The sequence below is a fragment of the Mytilus edulis genome, chromosome 3 (genome assembly GCF_963676685.1).
Source record: "Mytilus edulis chromosome 3, xbMytEdul2.2, whole genome shotgun sequence".
NCBI classification, from domain to species: domain Eukaryota; kingdom Metazoa; phylum Mollusca; class Bivalvia; order Mytilida; family Mytilidae; genus Mytilus; species Mytilus edulis.
The window spans coordinates 78,328,608-78,348,275 of NC_092346.1; the positions used below are offsets into that span (position 1 = coordinate 78,328,608).

Genomic DNA, 19,668 nt, shown 5'->3' on the forward strand with positions numbered 1-19,668 from the left:
GGTCACTAATGAATTGAACAAGGACAATCTAAACATCACCATAATATGTACATGTACAAGTGATTATGTGATATTTGAAATCATCCTAAATATGTATAGCATAGTTTTAGGTGACCTATTTCATTTACTTTAGTTTGTGTTACCTTTAACCCAGTGTTGAACGTATACAAATATATATATAAAATTTACCTATCAAATATACTACACCTTGATACATATCTTAATTGAACATAAAGTGACAGTAATGTCATGTAAAATGATTCCCTTGAACTTTGTTTTTTACATCAGTAGCTACAGAAAAATTTAATTAGGAAATAAAAAGTTTATATAAGAAAACAATGCAATTTGATTTTTTTTTGGTGTTCAAATGTTGTTTCACAGTTACGTATGGTCATAATTAATTTGGCTATTTCTTGATGTATGTTAAATTTTCGTTATATGAATTATTTAAATAATGTGTTTTTGTAATGGCGTGAATGATCAACGGGTAGTAAGGGAAGTATGTTAAAAACATAATATGCACAGTTTTTGTTTCCCTCCAGAAATATACACCTCAAGATTATACACAGAACCTTAAAAATGTCAACAACAAACATTTAAATATTTTCAACATATCCTTACATACAAATGTACATCAACATTTGACCAACATCGTATCAAATATTTTTAATTGTTGAAAATCAAATGGGCACCTTACTGGAAATGCATTGTCATTGTCATTTGGTTTTTTAACTGAAGTCGTTGACAATAACTTGGCAATCAAAACTTTCAGGCCACAGCACATATATCGTATACGCCTACTTAAGACAGATTTTGTTTTTGATATATCTGATATACTTGAAATCAGAATATTAGCAGGAGCTGACAAAGTAAAGGTATCGTGTTTATGTTTAATAATTATTTCATACATTCTAATTTCACAGGGAAATGTGGATCAAAAAGAGAATGTTGAAGCCAAGGATCTAGAGTTGGAAGAAAATTCAAACTATTATGGACAGGGAGAAGTTTTGCCGCTGACTGAAGAAGAGAAAATTAAGCGTTTTGTTCTTATTGCCTTCCCTGTCGTGTTCTTTATCATTGCTGTAGTATTAGCAGCCGTTTACAACTGAAGAATACAAACATGTTTAACGAAAGATGCAACGTATGCATTGGAATCATGGGGGAATAAACCAACACAATGACAAAGGCCTGTGCAATGTTCTATATAGAAAACCGTTTCTGTCTGTTTTGGCGATTTTGTTGTTGCTCTCGTTCTTTATTAGAAAAAAATGTATATATATTAAAAGGATAATCTTTGCTAAATAACAAAATACACTTGTTTTCATCTGCCTTGATAATAAATTGTTGCATGTCAATTACGATGTATCACAAATGTCTGTTTATCATTTTTTTACTGTATTATGATACAAACTGAATTAAATAAGTTTTACAATTTTTATAATGTTTTAAGAGGATTTTTATTTTTTGCAGATGGAATACTAGTATTCATTTTTACATGTTGCTAGTACATCTTATTAACATCGTGCGGTTTTGTGCACACAATATCAATTTCCAGCATTCAAAAATTAATTTCCAAAATATCCACCACTCCCAAACACCCGATTATCAAATGGTCTTTTCATCATGCAAGAATATTACCCCCCCCCCCCCCCCCTTTCCACACACACGAAAAAAATCTTCCAGTGACTTTCGATTCCCGAGAACAGACCAATAAGATCATAATGGAAGATTTAAACTGAGAAGGCATGCCAACAGAAAGGTGAATAACATGTATGTGCGGTTGGCCTTATGTGCTTGAATTGTTCCTATTTTTTCATAAAACGAATCATTATGCATGTACCAATTGACAGTATTTCAGTTTTGTTAATAAATGTTGCTTCCTGTCAAACATCTATATTCCAGTTGAAGTTTCCCTTGGTCTTCTGTTTGGCGTTTCAGATAATTGATGTAGATAGAAATTGGGGAGGATTGCTTTTCATTTTCAGGTTGTCTAGACATAATATATGCTATATACGAATTTAGGCTCTTTCTGACCTCTAGATGCCTTACAAGCTCGTCTGACCTAATGTCATTATAAGATTTGGTTATAACTTGATGTCTGTAAAATCTTCCGAAACCATAAATACAATTTTATTGGAATTTAACACAACTAATCACTATGGTGGTGTTCATTAACATTGCTATACAAGAAAATGCAGGATGCAAAAGTTGTCAAATTATATCTTGAAATTCATACAGAAAATCTGAGCCAGAGTAAGATTTTGATGTCACTCTCTTTCAAAATCCGACTACTCTTCTTCTTTTTTTAAATAAAAGAGAGGAGAAATATACTGACCAAAGGGACATTCAGACTAATAAGTCGAAAGTAAACTGACAATGCCATGGCTAAAAAAAGAAAAAGACAAACGTACAAACATACAAACAACAGTACACAAAACACAACAAAACATAGAAAACCAAAGATCAGCAATACGAACGCCACTCTAACATCGAGTTAAGGGAACGGGGTTGTTGTTATGACATAAACAGAATATATCCGTGGTCATATTTGGATATTCCATAACGGTCAACCAGCTCGTGATAGTTGTCATGGAGTCATTTTAGACCTCATTGTATATTTTGGTGAAAATTTAGTTTTCAGCAAAAAGGCATAAGTTTAAGATATTTTATTTAAAGTCCATTTCGAAGCTGCAGAATTAATTAAAGGCACTGGCTACGGTTACATGGAAAGTAACAATAATAAAAATATTATTGTTACATTGGAGACTAAATGCCGGAATGCATGGTTGGGTAAGGACCTGTTTAATTACGAATGTAACAATAATTATTGAGGCTACGGTTACATTGCGTTATTGTTACATGAAAAAAAGCAATGTACGATGGGACTAGTAATATGTACTAAATAATAAAAGTTGATGACATTTATTACATACATTTATAACATACAATTTATTTACTGTAATTTTTTATTTACAATGACAATTTCTACAAATCCAGTAAGTTGTTTTTAAAGTCCGACACATTTTTGATGAACGAAATTACGTCCTCCACGGATACGTGTACATACAGAATTTCTTAGTACTAAAGTATTTAAGTTACAGTTAGCAAACTTTGCTTTTGATTATCAATTTGCGTCAAGTTATAAAGCTGTATGCAATGTATGACTTGATATTGTTCCAGTTTCGTTTAAAACGCATCCCAAGTTTAATTTTTTTCACCATAAACAAAATTGGTCCAAAGTATAATGACAGTAATAAGAGTAGGTGTGCAGTTAAATACTTTAAAAAAGTGAAACCATTGAACTATATTTTTTGCCTTTGACAGTCACACTCCTAATCTTGAGTAGTATCTTTAAGAACATCAAAACCATTAATACGTAGTAAAACTATTCAAGTTGTACACCATTTGTTGAATAATAATATTATATTATTTATCAATATTAAATTACAAGTATTGTTTAGTACATATGAAAGAATGAAGCAATACAACTATAGAAGATTTAAGTTTAATCAATCAAGCGTACAATTCTGTTTTTCATGTAGCAATAACGTAATGTAACCGTAGCCTCAGTAATTATTGTTACATTTGTAATTAATCGGTTCCTCACCCAACTTTGCATTCCGGCAATTAGTCTCCAATGTAACAATAATATTTACTATTTATTATTGTTACATTTCCATGTAACCGTAGCCAGTGCCTTAATTAAAAGTATTTTTGTTTTAATTATTGTTGAAGGAAATAATTTTGTGTTTGTTTTAATTGTTTTCAGGCCCTTACCCATACTCCCAAGTCCGTAAGGTGTGCTGTTGGTTAAAGGGAAAATTCACGATTTTTTACTTATGGTTTAAATATGTTCATTATGACATAATATATATATTCACAAAGTTTTATCGCTATATGTGCAGTAATAAAGGAGAAATTCAATAATTAATGAAAAAATATCAACTACTTCCTGTAGGTCGTGACGTTTTCTCCTGATTTTTGCATGCCGGGATTTAAAATACAATCATTAAAAGTCTTGGTTTTTAATCATATTTTAACGTAATCGTAAGCGCGCCGATGACTTATGCTTTATCTAATAACCATCCGATAATAAGAAGATAAAACGCACAGACGTTCAATTGTACTCATTCGTGAGATAAATTATCTATGTTAAACGTATATATTCGAATTATTTTTGTAGACAACACAAAAAGTTATAAATTTATTTTTAATAAATGCATTTTCGGACTGATAAGGTGAACAAATTAAAGTACAATAATCTGTAAAGACAATATGTTGGTGTACTATTATTGACCTTTTACTATCTCTGCTATGGCTAGGTTTATACGATGTGTGTATTCACGGTTCTGTGGCAATACTCGTAGATGGCTTGTTGAAAGGTAAATTGTTATTTGCACTTCGGTATTTAACCACGCCTCTAGGGCACACCTTGCCAGGTGTGACTGTCTATTCGGATCAGTGGTAGCATTTAATACACACATTAAAAATACATATTCAAGTTGGTGACAAATAAAAATTGGTCGCCGTGGAATTATTTAATTATATTTGGTGCTATTATTTATTTGAATTCAAATAAGTTAATTTACTAAGAAATACACAATTTTCGGTTAAAGACGGGAAACTTAATTCATATGTCAGAATGAAATGATATACAAGTCTTGTCCTTGATTTATGTCTCATAAAAAAGGGGGACTTAGAAATTAGAAATAGCTTTACTAAACCATTTTTATTTGTCTTTATAAGCCGAAAAAATGTACGAGAACACTTACATTTAGACTTTTGAAAGCCATGTATTAATTAATATATGAAACTATCTGAAGATAACTCTACCGAAGCGGAATATAATATGTACGAATAAAGAAAAAAATATTTTTGTAATGGAATCGAAAAATTACGAATAGATATTCTTTTCAAGTGTGATAAACGTCAACTAAATTTATTTATAATCCACGGCTGGTAATCTACACACGCAGAACATTTGGTTCTGCAATGAAAACCGTGAGAGGATTTTCCGGTTGTGCTTGAGTGGAGTAATTTTCACCGCTTCAAAAGGTATGTACATTTCTAAATCTCAATTTTCTTATTCAACTGATCAAAATATTGAAAATCAGAGAATGCTATGCTGTGGTGAATACTTTAACGAAGAGATACATGTACCATTTACTGTTGTACGTAGAGTTGAACTCCTACAAAATCAGTTGCCCCACGAGAAATTGTCTTAAAAAGTGATATTTCAATTTTGAAATGGTTCTATTTACAAACCTACAAGTTCAAATTAAGGTTTTTTTCGGGCAATGGGTATGAATTTTGTTTTTGGCGGCGTGTACGCTGTCCGGTGTTGATAGACGTCTTAATAATTCCAAAAAATACATTTTTTCATTAAGTCATGCGTGAGAGGATCGGTTCTGATTGAGGACATCGTGAATGCGTGAGGGGAAGAACAAACATTTTTTTTTAATCATTGGCTTTGTGACTTTTGTTGACTCAATAAATGTGATCAATGCTGATTAAAAGCACAGATTTATCCTAATACTTTAATAGATAAAAACTGATCACTGATTCAATGAAATCAAACTATTAATTGTTTGTTCAATTTCAAAAAATGCCATTGTTCAAAGGAAAAGGGAAAAGAGGACTGAAATTGAATCTCTACAAAAAGCCATGGAGATACAAGTTATCCCCGCCCTCGAAGCGAACTAAACCCTCTTGGAGTAGTCCTGTCGTCAAATATACGTCACAGAGATCACCACATATATTTAAGGAAAGTATATCGCCGATCAAAACTTCAACACCTATATATATTAGACGTAATCTGTTCACCCAAAATCACGAAATTTTCGAAACAAAAATGGCAGATCAACAGAATTTATTATTCACGAACATCGATGAAAGCCAAGATAATCTCGAGGAAGACCATAAGGAAGAGCATGTATTAGACAACGAAGAAGATATAGAAGAAGACATAGAAGAAGACCACGTAGTAAACCACGATAAAGACCACATGGAAGACCTTGAGGAAAAATATAAAGTTTTTCAAAGTGCTTTAGATAAACTCTCAGACGTAGGGAAAAGGGAAAGATTTTTTATTTTTTTTTCATTAGTACAGAGTGGACGTTTTCCTTTTAAACAACATTGCATTCGACCTGTTTTTGGACATTGTTGAGTAGTTTGAAAAGGACGAATCCAGACGAATGAGATACTCACCAACATCTCTCCAGTATTTTTGGTTATCATTGACAACACTTTTTCTTTTTTATTCTTCGTGAAACATATTATTAAACCTAGGTTCCCACAATTTATTTCATAATTCAATCTCATAATTTTTTCTCTAAGCACTGTTTTTTCATGAACAATGTTGCCTTATTTAGGTAAGTTTCAACGACTCATAGCTTGAATATAAAAATACGATTTGTACTTCCCCTCACGCATTCACGATGTCCTCACTCAGAACCGATCCCCTCACGCATGACTTAATGAAAAAATGTAGTTTTTAGAATTATTCAGACGTCTATCAACACCGGACAGCGTACACGCCGCCAAAAACAACATTCATACCCTTTGCCCTAAAAAAAACTAAATTTGAACTTGTTAGTCTGTAAATAAAACCATTTCAAAATTGAAATGTCACTTTTTAAGGCAGTTTCTCGTGGGGCAACTGATTTTGTAGGAGTTCAACTCTACGTACAACGGTAAATGATACATGTATCTCTTCGTTAAAGTATTCACCACAGCATAGCATTCTCTGATTTTCAATATTTTGATCAGTTGAATAAGAAAATTGAGATTTAGAAATGTACATACCTTTTGAAGCGGTGAAAATTACTCCACTCAAGCACAACCGGAAAATCCTCTCACGGTTTTCATTGCAGAACCAAATGTTCTGCGTGTGTAGATTACCAGCCGTGTAATCGGGAACGTCCTTATTAAAATCTGAGACAACTATAATAATCGTCGTCTCCCAACGTATATATATACTTAAATAACTATTTGATCAACGATGTTTAAAATTAAAAGACAACGAATTTAATGTTATCTTTCCCTATTTTTGAATGTTATTATAAGTCTGTTCAACTTGCAAGAATACCCCTAAAGCGGACAAATATCCGACAAGCAGTTTATTCTTTAAATTGCTGTCATTGAATATCAAGAAAGAAAATAAATCCCGAAATTGATACTCAATAGTTTCCCTAGAAAATATTCACATTCCTTGGGGATTATTAGTGTACGTCCAGTTGCATATATTTTACATGAATGTTGGAACAATTGTGATGATGACGAATTTCGTCCTTTATTCGAGAACAATTTATTTGATATATAAATCTGTGAGTTTACTATGTTCTTAACTTCGATGAACCAAAGCAAGTTATAAATTGACCTGTATTTAAATCAAATTGTTTCTTTTTTTTCTTCTTCTTCTTTTGGTATACAATAGTCTATCGAATTCGTTGATTACATACTGTTGGCATACGTGGACTAGTCTATTTACAAAACTTTTACCACAATTTACACAAAATGTATGTTTCTTTCTTATGTTCAATGTATACATGTATACATATTTTAAATAGCGCTACTGACTATAGTTCCGTAACTTTCTACCAGGCGTATGTATACACGAATCGTCGACAAGTGCGCACATTTTTTTAGATCAATAATTCTGGTATGTTCCAATCTGTCCTAAACTATTGACAACGAGTATATATTACATTTTCCCAAATTAACCCTTGGAAAAATATGTAAATAGATTTGTATTTCTTCAATTATTTTTTTTTGTATTATTTTTTTTTTATAAATAATATTCTTTACACCAGAAATGTTATTTATAAACAAGCGTATGAGTTCAGTAATGACTAGTATATTATATCACTTTCGGACACGCAAGACAAAAATGTATATTATACATGCACCTGATAGTTCAAAATGGAAAGTTATAAGTAACGGTCGTGTACACTGATCAATACCTACAGAAGTGAAACGATGCATGAACTTGCAAGCCCGCCGGACAGGAAATCGATTGAATACCTGGACGTGTCACCTTACACCCCTTCCAATACCTTTGGGAGTAATACCTTTAGCCATGCTGGTGATCAGATGAGGGAAGATCCGAATTTATTTAAATAAAGTTTATTACTTGAAATAATTATGAACGAATTAGATTTTCGAAAACAATTTCCACGGAACACTTATTTATCATTTTATGATTTGAACTTTGACTTTTAACTAATTACAATATTATCAGTTTAAAAATAACAGACTATATGGTTATTTAAAAAATATAAGACCATTTTCCGTATCAAGTTAGTCAGTCAGATAAAACAACCGTACGATTGACAAGATATCGACACGCAATTACGACTACATCGTTTACTGTAGTTTTGTTCCTTTGTGGTTTATTGACATATCGTGATTTTTCATCGGAGAAGGTGACAAGATGGCGGAGAGTAGAGAACTGATACTCAAAATTTAAAATCGATGGTGATCTCTTATTTAGCGGAATAAAACTTTAATATCTATAAATTTGAGCATTTTTATACAGAATGGACATAATATCAATTTTTGATTTTTTTGCGAAGTTTCCCTTTAAGTCCAACCATAACAGGCAAACGACAGTACATACAACTCGGCATCTGACAAACCCGATAATATCTACGATGGGATAATTTCAACTACTCCACTTGAAACTTTTGTTTGGTTTAATAAAGTTCCTAGTGAACATCAACCCTCTGTCAAGGAAAGCATGATAGGAAACACAAGCCCTGGAATTTCGAATCAACTGAGAGATATATACTCTGTATTCAGGCGCTGCTGGAATGTTGCTACATAGTATACACCTTAAAAGACGAATTTTCGCTTATGACAGAAACTGTCAGCATAAAAAAAAAATATTATTACTTTTCAAGAATATATGCAAAATGATAAAGATGGTTTGAATAAGTTGAAAGAAAGAGCATAAAGCCATTAATTCCTTCAAGGAATAGTTTGATGGTTTTAGTCACTGGGTAATGTTGGGAAGCTATGTCAATAAAAATAAGGAAAAAAAACGGTGTCCGTGTGTTTGGCCGAAAGTGTTTTGGGTTGATTCTATTTCCTTAGAAAACGAATCAATATATTCATGGTTCAATGTTGAGTCATGTGTTTCCGCTTTGTTGTGTCAAATCATAGTTATTAGAAAAAATCAAAAGCAAACATATATTGGAATTCCGAGTTCTTTTATAAACAGTCAGGTAATTTGGGTATTGGTGATGATCGATCATATATGGTTTTTTTTAAATTTTATCTTGAATCATTATCTAATATTGTCAATCTGTTGAACACAAAATGAACAAATAAGGCAATTGTGATTTACAAAATGAACATGGGTAGCAACATATGAAATTGAATAGCTAATCAGAAAAAAATCTGCTTGTCTCCCACAGAAAATCAAATGGTCGTCCCCCAATAGTTTGTGGACTATATTGTTGTAGTGGGGTTTAAGAAGTTATTACAGGACAAAATAGCTACAGAACTGCAGCTAATTTGCCGGTACCTTACTTAAATTGTTGTGCAAAAAACTTGCTTAACCACAGTCGTGCTTGAACAGGTAAGACATATTTAGCCTAACAAAAATATCAAATCCCGTCATTCAACCAAGATTACTTTAAATACAATTGATATGAGCATGACAATTGAAGCATAGAAATAATAGCTGTTATATAAATTGATAGTAACCTGAGGTATTTCTGAACACTTCAGAAGCAGGCTCTTTAAAGATAAAACAGAGTGCCAAAGGCTCTTTTTAATATCTGTACCATAACGCTACATCGTTACATATATATGATGTGACAAATATAATTGATTGATTGTAGCTAAAGACTGTGGAATCAATACAGCTTCGAAATATTAACATAAGGTTGGCAATAATATTATGATTTCATGCAACAATCATACACATGTTAAGTGTTTAGCTGTTCTTGAAATCTTGTGGAAATGGATTTTCTATGAGAGTGAAACAAGCAAACATAATTATGATTCTTACTGGAAATGTGATGAGATGATATTAAAAGCTGGAAATTTTCTAGTGGACAACATCTATGTACGTTTCAGCAATAAAGTTTATCGACAGGTTGTAGGTATTCCTCTGGGCACCAGTAGCAATAAATATAAAGACTTGGTTTGGTTGTTTTGCACAAAAGTTTACAATAAAAGAGACGATTTCCCATCCCTATGGTAATTTTTTTTATTTTAGAACGTGATGTCCTTTTGGCATTATCTTGCTGTGTTTATATATTCCAACTCTTTTGTTATGCTCTCATCTGTTTTGACATTTAGTATTTCCATGAACATAATCTATGTATTACTGGTAATTAGTAAGTCAGGTGTTTCGTTACCACAAATTTCTTAAAACCTTTACTTTCATTAAAGTTTGGCTGTACCTGTAGAAAATGTAGTGTAAAAGGAATAGCACATCCAAAATCTGTTGTTTATCTTGCCAGCTAATTATAATACCATCAATGTAAACTTCTTCTTAATAAATAGATTATAACATAACTAGTTACAGAAACTTAGTGAGCCTCCACATGGTCACTAGGCAAACAAAATCTTATGAGATTCATATGTTCAAAGACTCATTACTCCTACAAAGGTCAACTGATGAAAATTTCTTGTTGACATGCACATCTTCACATTATGTCCTTATTACAATGTATTACAAAGTTTCATAAAATTCTATTGTATAGTTTTCAGAGGAGTTTCAATGACAAACTGTTGCAGTAACATACAAATACAAAAATGAAAAGGGACATAACTGTGAGAAAAAAGTTGAATGATAATTTCCTGTTGATATTTGTTTTTCTTTTCGTGTCGAGATTTCTTAATATTTTTGTTGTACAGTAATTCGGTTTTCAGACTTTATGTACTGTATTAAGTGCCCTTTTCTTTTCTTTGAGATTTCACATACCAAACTTGTTCCACAACTTTATTACATTTAGATTGCAATATTATGCTTTGTATAAATCATAATTCTTTGTATTTTCTTTTTGTAGATATTAGTATGAACAGTTGAGATGATTATATAGAGAATATAATGACGAATGATGTATGGACTTTAATATTTAATTGGTTTATTTTGAAAAAAAATTGTTAAATGAAAACTGTTTGTTGTGTAACTCCTGCCGTATTAGTCTTTGTTGTTTGTTTATATAGAATCAGAAATAATTTATGTTTAGACAAGGAAAGCGAGGTAGAACATAAATACATCTACATATTATGTCCTAATAAGCTATGTTTCGGAAAATTCTGTTGTGTGGATCAGAGGAGTTATGATCTGTTGCAGTGACATATTTAGGCCATAACTTTGTAACCGGTATGTGGGGTATACCGGTAAATATGTTTAGCTACAAAGCTATGAACATTCACTGTCCTAGATTTTGTTGATACCTGCATTGTGGCATTGCACAAGATTATGTTTTTCTCAGAATTTTTACCGGATGTGCACTTATTGATATTTTAATTGGAAGTAATTGACTTGAACTAACTTTCAATAATTGTCAGTACTCTCAGATCCAATTTTTGTGTCTTTATAGTGTTTTTTTTTTTGTTGCTGTTCGTTTTTGTGCTTTATCTGATTAGTTTTTATAGTTTTTTCATGTGCTCTTACAATACTGTTCCAGGTTTAGAGGTGTGTCAGGCACCCACAATCATGTTTATCGTATCCACATTCTGTATGTGCTTGTCTCATGTTAGATGTCTGTAATTAGTGGTTTCAGAATGAGTTTAGCTCATGGTTGAAGGCTGAACAGTGACCTATAGGTGTTAACTTCTACATCATTTGATCTTTGGTGAGAATGAAATATTACAATTCTATTGAAATGCAAAAGGTAGCAATATAGCACAACTGGTACCATCATTAAGTTTTTCCATCAAAAGTTAGTACATGTATGTCTTTTTAAAAATAGATGCAAATCTGAATAGAAACATCATACGACTCAATTTCAAAATTTGGTTCAGACAGAACCACTCATGTGTGGGAAAGAAATTTTTCAATGTTTTTTTGCTTTGATGAGCTGAGCAGATTTGTTTTTAAGACTTTGATCATATGAATATAAGACATGCCTATCATGGATATGAATTGTACAAAAATGCTGTAATTTTTTCAGTCCTATCTATAAATAATTTAATGTGTATTCAAAGTATACAATGAAACTTTTTTCTGTGAAAGTTTTCATAAAAATTGTGAGCCACCTTGAGAAAATCTGCTGTCTAATTTCTGTGATTTTTTAATGATGGCTTTTCTCTGTGCATCATCAAATTTATTCACTTGTAGATCTGTTTCTCTGTCAAATGGTCTTCTTTCTGTTGGTTTGTCCTCAGTCTTTTTCTAGATAAGATAAATGTAAAGAATAAGCAGCTGAAACGTTGACAACCTTATAACATGTACAGACCATTAGATACAGATAGTTTCCCTCTGTAATCAATTTTTAATGTTATTAATGTAAATCAGGTCAATAGTTTTCCTCGTTTAATTGTTTCACATTTCTTCATCCTTCTACCTTATATAAATTACTGTATGGTATAAATTATGCTCATCGTCAAAGGTCATATGATAACCTGCAGTTGTTTTAATTCACTCCTTTGGTTTTGAAGGTCATTTGTCTCATTGTCAATATAACATATAATATAATTTATATATTATGTAAGGTCTGTTAAAATTATCATTAATTGTCATGCTATCATTCAATATTTTCATACTTGTTCAATGTAAAAGAATTTTTCTTTAAACTGGACCCACATTCCATATTCTAATGTGAAGGTAACATTTAACTCATAAATTTTTTTTTTTCATTCAATGGTATAAATTGTAAAAATAAAATAATTAAAGAATCTTAACTAGAGTTAATGTGATATTTAAAATTGAACCTAAAAATGTAATAATCAAAGGATAATAAAAACTTAATAGTGACAAAATGTAGCTAGACTCATTTGTATCTTTAAACAGTAACCAGCTATTGGTCATAAAGAACAGGTTTCATAAAGTGGTATTACATTGAAAATAAAGTCAACTATACCTTGTTCTTCTTTAATTCTTTTTGATGCAATTCTAACAATGACTCTGGCCTATTTGACTTCTGTAAATTAAAACAATATTTGTACAAAGTCATAATTCAGGATTTTACACATTTCCTTATCAAGAATAATTCATTGGAACTTGAATTTATACTGATTTTATCACTGGTTGCCCATGTATGCAAAAGTTATTTTAAATGATTGATGTCATCAAAACCATGTTGCATTGAATCAACTTGTGTAACTCTTTCATTAAAGCCTAAGACTAGGAAGTATGATTGGAACAATTTAAACAATTTTTCTCTATATTTATTATTGAATATTTTTTAAAATTTATCTGGCAAAAGAAATTAGTGTATTGCCCCTTATCTTTTTTTTAGACAATGGGATGTTATAGGTCTTTCAAAATATTGTATTTCTTACTTCATGGTCAATTTTTTTCTTCTGAATTTAAAAGAGAAATCAAAGAATATTGTATTTCTTTCTTCATAGTCAATTTTTTTTCTTTTGAATTCACAAGTAAAATCAAAGAAATGCAAAAAAATGATGTCAAACTGAGACCATGAGACCTTGAAAAATTCTTCAGAAATGTATAAATCAGCTAAAAATTGCAAAAAATAAGATTTACACATAAATAATTATCACATATATCGAAAATCATAACGAACTTTTAAAATATCATAAACAATTATAATATTTGAATATCATATTGAATCAAATATCATAATTAGTCCCAATTACTTGTTAAATATAAAGTATGTGTTTTTCTCTAATATGCCTATCTTCGTTATGTGTACAAATTACAAGCATTACAAAAAGTTCTAGGTTGCAAGTTACAGTATGAAGTTAAATATACAAACTGCATAGATTTCAGGAAAATCACATTAGTTCAACAGCTTGTTATTTTGATCATTCTGTTGTTTAATTTCACAATATTGAATCAGAAACTAAATTTCACAAATTCTTTTTTTTTTGTTTTTTTTTGGTATTTATTATTATTATGCCTGGTAATGCAATATTCATTTATGAAATTACAGTCTTTATGATAAATGACAAATAGTTCTACAAAAAATGTATTATGCATATATTTAAAAGTATATTCATGTGTAAAAGATCACTTCAAAATCCATGGTATATATAAGACCTCATAAAATAAATGAACCGATAGTACAATTTTAAGAATCTTTAAATCAGTCGCATAAATTGTTGATGGAGAGTTTTCTCATTGGCACTCACACCACATCTTCCTATATCTCCATCAATGAATGAAAGGATTGTCAAATATAATTGTTTGACTTCTAACCTGCTGTTAGAGAGATGGGCGGTTTGTTTATATAACTTACATTATATTTTTTAATTTCTTTAGACCTTTGTTTATCACTTTCTGACTGCCTTACATCTTCATGTGGACGTTTTCTACTTGCTTCCTCCTGGAAATGTACATGTAGTTATAAATTATCATAAAATGTTTCCCATGACTTTGTAGGAAGTGAGAAAAAAATCAACTAGTTATATATATTGAACGACACTTACTTACAGTACTGTCACTGCAAAATATTTTACTATATACATCACTATTAATAAAGCTTGTTACAGTAATAGAAGAATATCATAAAATCTATTTTTGTGTCTTAAAAACAAAATACTTGAAAATTTGTAAAATATCAATATAAATACTTGAAAATATTGTAAAATATTAATATTTAACATTTAGTTGTAAAAATGATTCAGCTGTGCTGCAAATATGGGTAAATATAATGAACATATTAGAGAAAATGTAAATGGGAGAACATTTATGTTTATAATAATTAGTATGGCTAGAAGATAACAAAAATTCACAACAAAGCCCCGCCATAAATCAACTCTTCAGAAGTAAAATATGACAGAGACATCTATATATACTTCTTTTAAATAAATAATGTTTCTTGTATCTTTTTTTACTTTTGCTTTTTTTTCCCTGTCTGCTGGAGTATCAGTCCATCCTGATCTATCCGACATATCTGGTCCAGCTTTTGCTCTGAAGGTACGAGCCTGTAAACCTAAACTCCGATTAAGCTCAGCAGACGGTAGCTCTGTCATCCAGGATTCTCGAGATATTTCTTCTTCTGTGTTATTCTAAATTTACAATATCATATGAAATGTCAGTATTTGGTTTAAAACAAACAAAACAAGAATATCTTTTCAATGATTTTTTTATAAAACAAATTACAAATTTTTGTTTGATATAAGTATAATTGTAAATAATATAATAATGGATTAAACAATACCACATGTGTCTCATGAAGTGTAATGTAGACTGCCAAAAACTAGGTCCACTAAGCAGCAAAATACTGAAAATTGAAAAAAAACTAATCTTTTGTAATCAGATGCTATATCTTGGAATGAAGCATCTGTTAAATATTGAAAAAAATTGGATAAAGGTTTGAAAAAAGTACTATTTTTTACTTTTATTGTTTTGTCATCAATCGTTTTCATGCTTGAAGTGTTTCAAACTTTGTCTTGTAGGTACCTTTTATAGCTGATTATTATACAGGATGGATTTTGACCTATAGTTACTCACATTCACATAATTTGGATACATGTAATTGACAGTCTCATTGGCAATCATACCACATATTCTTATTTATATGTAAAGGTCAGTTAAAAAGGGGCTCGACTCAGCCCAATCACCAAAACTGAAAGTTGTAGCATTACTTTTTACAATTTATGTAATAATCACCATGAAAATGAGTGAATACAGAAAATTCCAACCTTTCCTTCCAGTCTATCCCTCATTTGTCTTGCTCTTGATTCTATTTCTGCTGCTGTACTTCTACTGGCATCCCCTCTTAACATTTCAGATGGCATTGGTCCTATAACATCAGTATCATCTTCAATACCAGAGTTATTTCCCTTTAAAATGTGTTGAGGACCAGTAATTTGTAATGTATTGGCTGTTAAATGAGGTGGCAAGCAAGGCCCAATTACTGATGATTTATTTGGATTATTTCCCTTATTCTTAAGTTGAAAAGGCACTTTTGGACCTATTGATTCTTCTTCTGAATAGTCACTTTCAGGATTATCAATCTGTGGGGGCATTGCTGGTCCAATTATAACATCCTCATTATGGAGGTCTTTCATCAAATGAGGAGGTAAAGAAGGTCCAATAGGACCTGCCACTGTCTGAGTGAAACTTGGCCCAATTTCATCTTTAGAAGTTCTTCTCAGGTGTGGTGGCAGCTCAGGTCCGGCTACCCTCACACTGTCTTCAGACTTTTGTAATCCTGAAAAAATATTCAACAATATCAATAAATATAGGACTAATTTCAATACCTTCAATTGAGCACATGCAGAGCCTATAATCACAGCGTTTACTGTACAATAATACAGCTAGTCTTGTAAAGACTGGCATGTTACTTATTCCATGCCTATCTTGCTGATGTTTGTGTAGCTAGAACTAAGTTTTGACGATCATTTGGAAAACTTAGAGCATGCATTAGACAGATTCAGGAAGTAGCTCTTCAATTGTTTCAGTATTTATAAATACTTGACTTTCAAATATTTTGCTTTGAGCTTTCCTGATGAAGGTAAATCCAAAAAAGCATGTAATTTATATAATGCGTTGTTTTTTTTATACTTTTTTAAGTTGAAGCCAAAAAAGCTACAGTTTAATGGCAGCAAGAAATTCCTGGGAAAGATTGTCAGTGTTGAAGGGTAAAATTTCGATCCTGAAAATACTGAAGCTGTTAGAAATTGGTCGATTCAATAGAGTAAGAACAACCTAGACAAAATGCTAGAGTTTTGTTTTACAAATGTTAAAGGTTTGATGACTTAACATCAGGACCTAAAGCATAACCTTCCTGTGAGATTGTAAGACTGAAGAATTAGAAACTGTATACTTGTCAAGAACAAGATCAACCAGTAAATGATACATTAAACTAAATAACAGTTTAATTGAAATATTCATATTACTCAACCCTGGATACAGACACGTTTTACGACACCATAGGAGCTGAACTTAGACAAGTCCAAGACAAGGAAGAGAAAACACTAAGTTTTGCAAGAAAGGTACTTGTACCAGCTCACAGTAAGGTAATACTGAACCACAAAAAATGCTGTCAAGAATAGCTGGAACGTAAAGCGTTATTTATTGTACCTACGCCATTAACCATATGACGTCGTGTATCTACATAATCTATGTAGAAATTGTAACTAGGTTTATGATTATGTTTGAATAGAATATTGAACTGTACAGTAGTGTTTTCATGGAATTCAACCTAGTCTTATCACAAAGCGAATACACAACTCAGTACCTCACTAACATTGGTGCCGTGACCAGGATGTCCAGGACTGTGGGAAAGTAAAGTGTTACTATTATAGTATATGTGCTGACACCACTAAAGATATGACATTGCATATCTATGTAGAAATTGTAACAATGTTTATGCTTATGTTTGAATAGAAATTGAACTGTACAGCAGTATTTTCTTGAGAGTCAACCTAGTCTTAATATCACAACGCGAAGTTCCCATCTAAAAACCTAACACAGTCAAAGGCTACCAACCGATCTCCAACACAGAAACAAAATCACGCATCATGAGGCCGGCTTCAGCTTGTCCCTAAACAAAAATGTGTACTATTTCATGATCAGTGAAAATTTTTAAGCATTTATACCTTTATACCTTTATCTTCGGGTCGTTACATAAGCCAAAGGCTTCTACTAACCCCTCATCTTGGATTATCGTATATGATTTCTCATCTCATTATAATATATTTATATAAAATATATTAAACTTATAAAAAAATACTTAAGCCTCAGTCCCACTAGACCACGATCGCACCACGCTCACCGCGATCTAAAATAAATTTAGATTGTGGTGAGGTCGCGGTATGAGCGGCATGAAAATGTTAATTTTCGTTGCTTTCACAATGCTACTACGTCCTAATTACGCTTCTACAACGATCCCTCTATGATTTAATCATGTTCTCACCGCGCTTATTCTGCGACCTCACTACGCTTATAAAGACCTTTCTACACTCTTCACGTTCTCACCTTGACTTATCCGATTGCAACACGATCTTACTGCGATTATAGCACGTATACCGTCAATATCGTGTTTCATATCAATATAGTTTCATTCCTTCTATTTCTGATTAAAACAGAGAATAGTACACAAGAAACTAAAATTAAAAATAGTACAAGACTAACAATGGCCAGAGGCTCCTGACTTGGGACAGGCGCAAAAATAGTGGGGTTAAACATGTTTGTGAGATCACAATCCTCCCCTATACCTCTAGCCAATGAAGAAAAGTAAACGCATAACAATACGCACATTAAAATTCAATTAAAGAGAAGTCCGAGTCTGATGTCAGAAGATGTGACTAAAGAAAATAAACAAAATGACAATAACACATAAATAACAACAGACTACTAGCAGTTAACTGACATGCCAGCTCCAGACTTCAATTAAACTGATACTATACACATAAGTAGTATAAAATTGTCATCAAGAGATGTCGGAACGACCAATCAAACCTAAATTACAACCTATTGCTGGTCCATAAAGCTCAAATGACGATATTTTAGTGAACGATAGCAGATGTGTCAATATATATAGGAAGATGTGGTATGAGTGTCAATGAGACAACTCTCCATCAACAAAAAAATCTATAAAAGTAAACCATTATAGGCCAAGGTACGGCCTTCAATACGGAGCCTTGGCTCACACCGAACAGCACGCTATTAAGGGCCAAAAAAAATACTAATGTTAAACCATTTAAACAGGAAAAAAACAACGGTCTAATCTATATAAAAACGAGAAGCATGGTTGAGCCGTTAGAGCAAATGGATAAATACATTCAGACAAACAAAATCTAGGGATTTTTTTTTATATATGTTATGTGAAAATGACAATAATAATGATGGTCGTAGTGTGAACGTAGTAAGGTCGTGAGAAAAGCGTGATGAGGACGGCAAGGGCGTGCTAGAATCGTACTATGGTTGTGAACAGCGTGGTAAAGTCGTAGTGGAAGCGTAGTTGGGTCGTGATAACGTCGCTGTGAGATCGTAGCGCAATCTCTCCAAATAGAATCACGCTTTCACTACGATTGTACAGCGACATTTGCGATCTTACTACGATCTTAGTGCCCTCTCACTACGCTTTTACTAAAACCTAATTTCGCCACAACCTCACCACGTTTGTTTTAAACATGTTCAAAGTTGGCCACGCTCTTCACGATCTTAAAGACCTCAACACGACCGTGGTATGACCTTACTGCTACCTACACGATCGTACCACGATCATCAATATTTTCGTTTTTTTCACAGATCGTAGTGCGATCATGGCCTAGTGGGACTGGGGTATTATTTGTATTTTCTATTCTTAATCTTAATTTTTGGGGGCCTATTTTTTTTCTATTCTGTTTTTTTTTCTGTCGTATTATTCTCTTTTCTGTAAATTAGACTCTGATTTCAGATACTTGCCTGGTGGTAAAGCTGGACCATATTCACCTCCTGACATTTCTTCTAAATTGTGATATGGTCTAGTTTCACTTTGCATCCATCTTGTTAATCAAACCAAGTTTTATCTGTGTCACAATATTTGATTGGTCAACTCAAAAAAATTATCTAATCATATTGTATCTTTC

General features: G+C 32.0%; 2 protein-coding genes across 2 annotated transcripts in view; one reads left to right on the forward strand and one right to left on the reverse strand.

The window, feature by feature from the left end:
* Positions 1–19,668, forward strand: part of LOC139517536 (arylacetamide deacetylase-like) — a 572,982-nt gene that overhangs the window by 51,945 nt on the left and 501,369 nt on the right. The window lies entirely within an intron of this gene.
* On the reverse strand, positions 12,138–19,557 carry LOC139517514 (GPALPP motifs-containing protein 1-like; the record flags this gene model as incomplete). The annotated part of the gene is given in 6 exon segments (XM_071308670.1): positions 12,138–12,355; positions 13,044–13,103; positions 14,385–14,471; positions 14,983–15,156; positions 15,793–16,304; positions 19,505–19,557. Coding segments are annotated over 6 exon segments (1,042 nt in total), but the record flags the coding sequence as incomplete, so codon positions are not given.